The 8,761-nt window shown below is 48.3% G+C and overlaps 1 protein-coding gene across 1 annotated transcript; it reads right to left on the minus strand.

Moving 5' to 3' along the window:
* Positions 1-5,218: 5,218 nt before the first annotated feature.
* On the minus strand, positions 5,219-7,339 carry LOC135916264 (prolyl 4-hydroxylase subunit alpha-2-like). The gene has a single exon (XM_065449587.2). It carries the CDS (start codon positions 7,332-7,334, stop codon positions 5,889-5,891), a length of 1,446 nt encoding a protein of 481 aa, XP_065305659.1. The 5' UTR covers positions 7,335-7,339; the 3' UTR covers positions 5,219-5,888.
* Positions 7,340-8,761: the final 1,422 nt, after the last annotated feature.

An 8,761-nucleotide genomic window follows, 5' to 3' on the forward strand; every position in this document is an offset into this window, starting at 1 on the left:
ACCGTCTTGTGTGTGACGTTATTAGTGACGTCATTGCTACCGCTTTCTACTGCCATGTTTTCAGGAATTTTGCCAAAGTCGGGCTCACGCGGCGGGTCTCTAAGCCTACGATTCTGTGCTTTCGCGTGTGGTAATCAGTGATTTCTAATTAAGTGTAATTATTACAGGCACTTCAGTAACTCAACTTGTAAGTAAATTTATGCTCTAATATTATATCTCTAATGAAACCCATGAATTTCGTACTGTAGTACTTTTTCTATTTTTTCTTATTTATGTTGAATTTCGTCCCGGGTCTTCTCACTGATTTCTAATTAATTCTAATTATTCCAGCCACTTCAGTAACTCAACTTGTAACCAAACAGTTGCACTGAAATCATATCTGTAATGAAACCCAGGAATATTGTACTGTACCATTTCTTCATTTTTTTTCTGATTTATGTTGAATTGGCTCCGCGGGAGTCTCCGCTGGTGAACCGGAAGTGCTGTGCAAGAAACAAGTGTGTCACTCGATGCTCGTAAAATGGAGAGAATACCGATAGAAATAGATAGGACTACTTAGAAAACGCATGGGGAAACTTGTTGTAGTGGTGCGCCAGCAGAAATTAGGGAGTGGTGTTCAGACTCGGGGTAGCGTTTAGGCAAGGAATCCTTTGTGCCATGCAGATGAGTACGTCCGGGAGTACGAGCGAAATAAGCAGGTTTATTTTACATTACTTACATATTGCAACAAGTAGTCAGATTCTAGTCAGGACCCACACATGTCTGCAGACGACAGGACACCTCAGCACTCCCTCTCTGCACCAAAGGTTCGCTTTTAAAACATTCTTCTTCCCTAGTTCCCTACACAAGAAAATTCAATGACCTTGTTGCATCCAATCTGAGGTGTTGTATAGTTCACCGAACTCTGCCTCCGATATCTAACCTTCGAAGCAAGGATGAGGCTGTCCGGAAACAGATATTGTTCGCGCTCCTTTCACGAAACAGTTCCCGCTCGTTACCGCCTCCGTGGAGGGCGGCAGACGTAGTCGCCTCTAATACGCCTGTCACACGAGCAGATATAACTACGCTTAAGCTTAACTATTGCTCGCAGGGTTAGCCACAGTTAACGCGAGCACGGTTTGCCAGTGCTACACGGCCTAGGCCCAGCAAACCGACGCGATCACGTGGTCATCATGTGTGCAAAACCTTTTAAGCAATGTTCATGGTGTATGACAAAAAAATAAGATCTAGCACGCAGATAAACGTTGTAATAAAGTATACGCTCACTGCGTTAATACTGAAAGCCTCTAATAACTGAATAATATTGAGAAGCTTGGCTATTTTGACATTAACACTTCCAACGCTGGTTTCCGCAACCGGCGTCAAAAGACAAGAGCCAAAACATTTCACTGCGTTTCTTTTTTACGTACGTACGTTGTCGTTGCGTTGTGTTAGCAGTTCGTGCTCATTATTTCCTCTGCTTCATGTTGCAAGCGTCGTGGTTCCCGTAGGCTTTACGGAGAATATTTCACGTCGTGTGTTGTTCTGTGCTCAAGTAGTTTGTGTGCCCGCGCGCGTGTGTGTGTGTGTGTGTGTGTGTGTGTGTGTGTGTGTGTGTGTGTGTGTGTGCGTGCGTGCGTGCGCGCGCGCGCGTGTGTGTGTGTGTGATTCGATTCGAGAGAGGACCCATGAGGCTGGTGCGATGGCCCTCGCGGTTGCACCCAACACTGACTCTGAAGACGCAGACCTGGAATTTTGGACAGCATTGGTCATTTTTCACGCATCTGTTCAGCAGTAGCATATACAGCTACTGTTCACCTTTGCTGCACTAGAAGATGTGGGCGCTGTCCTTGAAGGTGCTTGAACACTCTCTTCGGGCGGTCATACTGTTTGAACATATCCCTGCGAAATTTCGTGTTACGAAGCAACACTTTCACGCCTCCCTGACAGCGGATTCACAGAGAACTTTAGAAGGAGCCGCTTGACCTTCGATTACATTGTGAGCGTTTGTGAGCCTATGAGATGGCTAGGCAAGAACATGCGAAAGGCGATTACATCAAATAAACGCATGGCAATAGGACTGTATCGTCTCGCTACCTCCGCTGAGGACAGAAGTGTTGACATTATCTGGAGTGTTGGCCGTTCTAGGGTAAATCTGGCGTTCCACGAGTTCTGCGTCACTATAGTACGGAGATTGGAGTCGCGTTATATAATCTTCCCTAGAGAAAACGAAGTGAACGAGCACTTGCGCTGTTTCACAGCTGTCTGTGGATTTCCCCAAGCCATGAGCACCGTGGATGGATGCGACATTGAAGTATCCCCGACAACGGATTATGCAGCTGAATATATTAATTATAAAGGATGGTACAACGTTATATTGTTGGCCATTGTCGACCACACTTATAAGATTGTGTATACTAATATAGGATTACCAGGAAGAAATCACGCTGAAAGTGTCTTCCACTGGTCACGGCTTCCCGAATTGTTGGCTGGGTGCCTGCTCACAAGAAAAACAAAAGTACTGCAGGGTGTTTGCGTTGGTACTGTGTGGCTTGTTGACCAAGCTTTCCCTTTGTAGCCGACGATTGAAACCATATGCGCCGCCTGGCCCGGCCGGGTCACCTACACAGGTTTTCAATTACCTGCAGTCGAGTGCCAGGCGCGTAGTTGAAAATACATTTGGCCAACTGAAGGCACAATTCCGCATCTTGCATAATCTCGAGTTCAATATTGACAACGTGAAGCGCATCACTGGAGCGTGTTGTATGCAACATAACAATGCGCCTTTTGCGGTGCATTGTGGCGCCATTCTACGGTGGCCAAGAGAGACAATTTGGCAGGCGCCGTGACAGCCGCCCCACGCGAGGCTCGCGACCAAACAAGCAGCGTGTGAGACAAGACCGAAACAACGTGTACGCGCCGTCATATTTTGTCATCGTGAGATAGTGATCGAGCCCGCTGGTAAATGCTTTGTACCCGGAGGTTTCGTGAGCGTGACGAATGGCTGGAAGAGCTTCGGCAACGCTTTACAAGCTCATCCTTGGCCTGAAACCGCTGCACCTGTGGCGTAAAGTGAATGAGTAACAAAACAGTATGAGTACGCACAAAATCGCATGAGCCGAATAGGGCACCAGGTGTAGTTCTTAGGGCGAATATCACGTTTTACCTCTGCATGTCTTGCTTTATGGTGTGCCATGTGCTAGGCGCACATATATACATGCACAGGCAGTGGGGAGGCCAACAGAATGCCAAGTTGCATGCGTTATTTATCCACATAAAGTGTGCGTACATCTACAAAAATGCCGAAAAGTGGTCAGAATGATCAAATTAGGTGATACCCCCTGTTTGTGGGGTGTTCGTCTTTCTCTTAGACCGCGCCGCGGTACGAACATAGTGGTCGACCGCGTCTTTTTTTTGAACTGGTGCGTGTACACAAACAGCGTCAGTATGGTCACGTAGTAGTGACTGCAAAGTAGACAGTAGCAATACTGTGAATGACGAAACTACCTGTTATTGGCCGAACCTGTGACCACTAAAACAGGCTACATTTAAAGCACAACGATAACGGCGAACACAGTCGGCGATCGCCGAAAATCTGATTTGCCGGTCAAGCCCGTCACGGTTCGCGCATACACGCAATCAGAATACACAAGGTTCGGCGACAAGACACAGCGGATAGAAGCATAGATAACATTCTAGAAACTTCCGATACATCTAGGCGCGTCCTGCGCTGAGCGATAACATTTGTTAGGCGGTCAAACGTTGTCGCCTGATAAACAAGTACACGTGTCAATATAGTCCGAGACGTAAAAATCGCGCTAAGGCGCATTGCGTCCGCTCCGCCAACGGCCAGTCAGGTGTTAAAAAGCCTCTTTCATATGCAAGCAATTTCGGCCCAGGAACGTGTTTTCCGAACGGCGCGCGCCGCTGTGGTCGAGATCAAAATATTTGGGTAAATCAATGAACGGCGTCATCGGCGTCCAAGGGTGAGAAACCTTCATGCGTTGCCATTTCTAATTAGGTATTTCTTTCTTATGCGGGAGAACTTGCATATGTGCTGTCTTGTTGCTTTCCCTCGAACTTCAATTATTGCCCCGTGAAATTAGTCTAGTTAAGGCCTCATTCACTGTCACCATGTTATCACCGTCTACCTGTGTTAAACAAGATTCGTTAGTGAATACTAGAAATATTTCACTTGCTCTTAACCTGCCTGCTTCTAGGTTGGCCTGTTTATGTTCAAGTAATCTTGCTCTTTCGCACATCAAATTGAGAGAAATTCCTAACCTCACCGGCCTGGTACAATTTCCAACTAAGCTGTTGGGAGCTTAGTTGAACGTTAAAGTAAAAGCAGGGTTGCCCAGTGGCAGTGGAGGTGCCCCAGGTTTACCGCTGCTTCGGTTCGAGCAGTGGGCAGTGTCCCCGGCGGTGTGGCAAACTGGATCTCTGGAGCAAGGGGCAAGAACCCTTAGCGAGGGAAGAACGAAATGACGGACAGTCGCTACAAAGTTACATAGACCTTCTACATCCCTTAGAACGCTGCGCTAGGCCCAAAGTATGAAATATAATTCATGCTTACTTGCCGCTTGCGATTTTGCTAGTCTACTTTGGGTTCTTGCGCTTCCGAAAGACGGTATTAATTATTCGCACTCGATTGGTTTCTTTGAATATGTAGGGAAAATTTGATCATATCTGCAGGAGTCAACCTGACAGGCCTGACATGTTTCTCGATGTGAAAGGGGGAGGGAGGAAGGAAGGGGAGTGACATATAAAACAAAACGATGAATGCGCACACGCACTAACGCATGCACTAACATAAGTACACTAAATATAATTACAAAGCCTCAGCGGTGCCTGAATTATGCAGGATAGTTATAAACACTTTACTGAGGAGCGTCTGAGATTCCCGACCTTACTGCGGTCCACCGACATTCCAAAGCGGAAGCCACGTGTCACTTCGCATATTAAAAGCTTTCCCCATAACAGACCTTGAGACTGTAAAGCGATTCTCCCAGTACACGCCTTTAATGTTCTAGAGTGGATACTGTGTGAAATCAATGATTGGACGGAGTGTTGTCTGGCGGGGAAGTATATTCATCTCAGAAACACAACAAACAGATTGAAAGAAAGAAAGCAGTCACAAAACACCGAGGACAAGAGGAGAGGTTCACACGACAGCGACTGGTGTGAACCTCTCCGTTAACCAGTCGTTGTGGTGTGAACCTCTCCTTTTGTCCTGTGTGTTTTGTGGCAGTTTTTTTTTTCTTTCAACTATGTACCAACTGGCCCGCATTTCAACCTTTCTACAACAAACAGAACAAGGATTCCATGTGGAAGCCGTAAAGTTTAACGCCTCCGATAGCCCCATATTTTTCGGTGTTCTGCTGTGTTTCCGATATAAGTGGATGTCGAAGTTCTGCTATGCTTGTTCCCCTGCACGTTCTTTCTCTGGCTTCACGTGGAAGTCGCCCACGCTTTCTGTACGCCGAGCAGAGGACATTATATTTGCTACACGAAGGACACGGAGGAGGCGATGCATAAGTAGCCAAAAAAAAAAGATTGATGGAAAGATTATTGGGTTGCAAGAAGGAACACAACAAAATTATAATACACAATCTAATCCTGTGATTGGTGCTCTTCATATTTGTTCAACTGAACCCTCTAACGCCAAAGAAAGAAAGAATAATATGGAGTTATGGAGGTAATAACATGGACGTAGGAAAGAAAGACCCAGATACGGTGCCACGTAAACCGTTTTTGTTAACGTCAGATGCATGGCATATCAATATGCATATCAATGAGCTGTAATGCAGGGAGCGTTTTCTGTTTTTGATGACATGTCGGCATTGTGTTTGACATTGCTTCGCTGAAGTCCCGTAGAAAGCGAAGCCACAACTTCTACGAGTGCTTCACTACCCAAGCGAGTAGTCAAGGTCCGATGGTTGCGACCACTCATGTATCCAGAGTGTGGCAATCCACTTGGATCCACGAAGCACCGGGCAGGAGCCGTGCGTGCTGCTGTAGTCTATCCGTCGCTTACTTGTCGTCGGTTCTTGCTTTAGGTTGAACCAGAAGAGCGCAGAGCCACGATGAGGCCTAATGGCGAGGTTGGCCCTGGGAAATGCGGTTGAGCCGCCCCTATCCACATCGTTCAGGTACACCAGAAGTGTGGCCAGCCGTTCGTCCTCTTCATTTTCGTCGTTCAAGGGGTCCGTGTGCTCGTTGTAATGTCCGCCGACGGCGTAGTTGAGAACCTGGAGTTTCTCGGCGGAATCCATCGAAAGGCCCGTGATCGCACTGGCACGTCGGTAGACGCGCCGCGCGCTTCCAGCGTCTTCCAGCCAGGTGAGGGCCGCCGTCCTGGTATCCGGCTGGTCGTCTTTTCCGTCCTCATCTGCCACCAACGCAGGCTCGAGTTCGGTCGCTTCCTGTAAAACAGCAGCGCACTCGCTTGGGCTCAAGAAGTCGTGCAGTAGCCAGAGCCGAGGCTTGGACACGGACAACTCCTCCACAGCAAAAGGCGAGAAAGACGCAACGCCGTGCTTTCCGTATGACAGCCAACAGCGCAGATTTCCGTTGGCTCTCGCGTCGACGTCCAGACTGGCGCGGCACAGCTCACCAAAAGGCGTGTCGCTGGGAAAGCTGGAGTGCTCAGCGTGCAGGAAGGCCTGCCGGTAAAGCCACATTGAGGGTGTCTCGGGCGGCTGACCGATGGCCTCGTGCCAAAGTGTCAAATTCGCCTTGGTTGTTGAGGATTCCTGCTCAAGGAGATGGTTATCGAAGAAATCGGAGTAGCGCTGGTCGTCACCTAGCTCGACCCAAGCGGCAGCAACAGTGGGTTCACTCAGAGAACAGTGCACAGCAAGCAATAGAGCGTCGTCCGTGGTCAGCTGATTGGCCAGATGTGGAGAGCACAGTGTCGCGATGACGTCTTCGGCCGTGAGATTGTATGACATCTGGAGTCTGCAGACATTGCGCGCCGCGCCGTCTAGGTCGTCGTCTGTGGGCCAGGCAAGTAGTCGCGCATCCCGAACGACTGTCCGAGAGCAGCGAGTACTTCGGAGCATGTCAGCCACAGAGTAGAGCACTGAAAGCCTCAAGAACCTCGCCAAAACCCGCTCCACAGGGCGAGTTCCCGGTCTGGAAGGCGTCACATCCCGAAGCTCGAGGTGCTGTGGAGGCGCCACCGAGGCAGCGCGTCGCCAAGTCTCTCCGCAATGCTCCATGTGACTCTGCAGAGCAGTCATCAGCGCTTCCTCTGTTGGCAGCAAGCTCGCCAGAGCAGGCGTGGATCGATAATATTCGCTGCACCGGCCGACACCTGCAACGACCACCAACAGGAACAACGGCAGTCGCATCTTCTTCTTCCTTTTATCCTTTTTGTTCGTGCTGTGCCATTTCACCTTGATAAATCAACCAACCCAGTAACCGCGCGACAGAGAATCAACAATGGAAGAACCCTTCAAAAATTATTCTCGCTCATAAAATTGCTGTATTTGTGTTTGCGTCCCCCCCCCCTCCAAATTTGTTGATTACGTTTGTGATTCCTTTCTGCCTCGAAATTAAGAACCACGGGGACACATGGGCCTCATGATGTGGCGGAAGTAGCTAATTTCGGGGTAAGCTATTTTTTTATCCCGTTAGTTTTTTTTTGTACATTGGTCGATGTGCGGCGCATTTTGAAAATGCAATGTAAAATAACGGAGGTGGTTTTCAAGCAGATATTGGGAAAATCCGAGTTTGAAATGCATTGTCAACAGATCATTCAGTGCTAAAGAAAGTATTCTTCTATGTCTGCGTTGTTCAATAAGCATTGCTCATAGTCCTCAGATTGGTCAATTTAGCTTTCAGGAGGGCATTTTCATAGACCACACTTATCAATGAGGTCTGTCGCACCGCTAGTGAGACGGGTCTCAATAAATGAAATCGAAAAGAGCAGTTATATTTCGTGATTGAGTAATGAGGCACTACTCAGGTACGTAATATTTATTTCGCTTTCCTTTATGTGCTAATCAGGGTATTATATTAAGCTTGCTCTTTATAATGTGTTCTTGAAAGTCACCTAATTCTGGACACAAAAGGACGTTGCAAGCCTCACAAGTAGTAATCAACTAAAAAAAAGTCGCAGTTTCGCTCTAAAGGCCAAGTACCCCTTGCGATAGAAAATTAGCAGATAGCTTTACGAAGTAAGGACCGTAGTTTCATCGGCCGTACGAAGTTTAAGCATTCGCTTGCTAGCTAAATTAGGAATGATGGAATGTGCGCGTGACTGAAGGAGTACGTGGAAAAAACAGACACAGAGACAGCGCTGTCTCTATGTGTCTGTGTTTTTCTACGTCCTGATTCGGTCGCGCTTACACATTCTATCATGGCTTCATACCAGCTATACCATCAATGTGTTTTTGCTAAATTGACAAGCGCGGTGTCCCGCACCTGCATGTTAACATCAACACGTCTAGCTCGATGAGCGCGGAAACTCGTTGCCGAAATGCTGGAGTGAGGAATCGCGGCAGCAGACGCGAGCGAATTGACTTGGGCGCATCTCTCTCTCTTCAACGCCAACGAAACGTCGAAAGCACAGCGCATACGGATCTACCGGCACTATGCTCACTCTGTAAGCATCGCAGATCGCTTTGAAGATGAGGCCCGCACGGACGCACACTCTGGTCACGTCGCAGATCGCTTTCGAGATACGGCGCCAGCGCGGCTGCGCCGTAAGCAGCAGCCGGCGGGGAAGCATGGCCCGCTTCCTCGCCTGACCCCCGTGCCTCGCGCGCGACAGGAG

Source organism: Dermacentor albipictus, chromosome 6, assembly GCF_038994185.2.
Source record: "Dermacentor albipictus isolate Rhodes 1998 colony chromosome 6, USDA_Dalb.pri_finalv2, whole genome shotgun sequence".
Classification (NCBI taxonomy): domain Eukaryota; kingdom Metazoa; phylum Arthropoda; class Arachnida; order Ixodida; family Ixodidae; genus Dermacentor; species Dermacentor albipictus.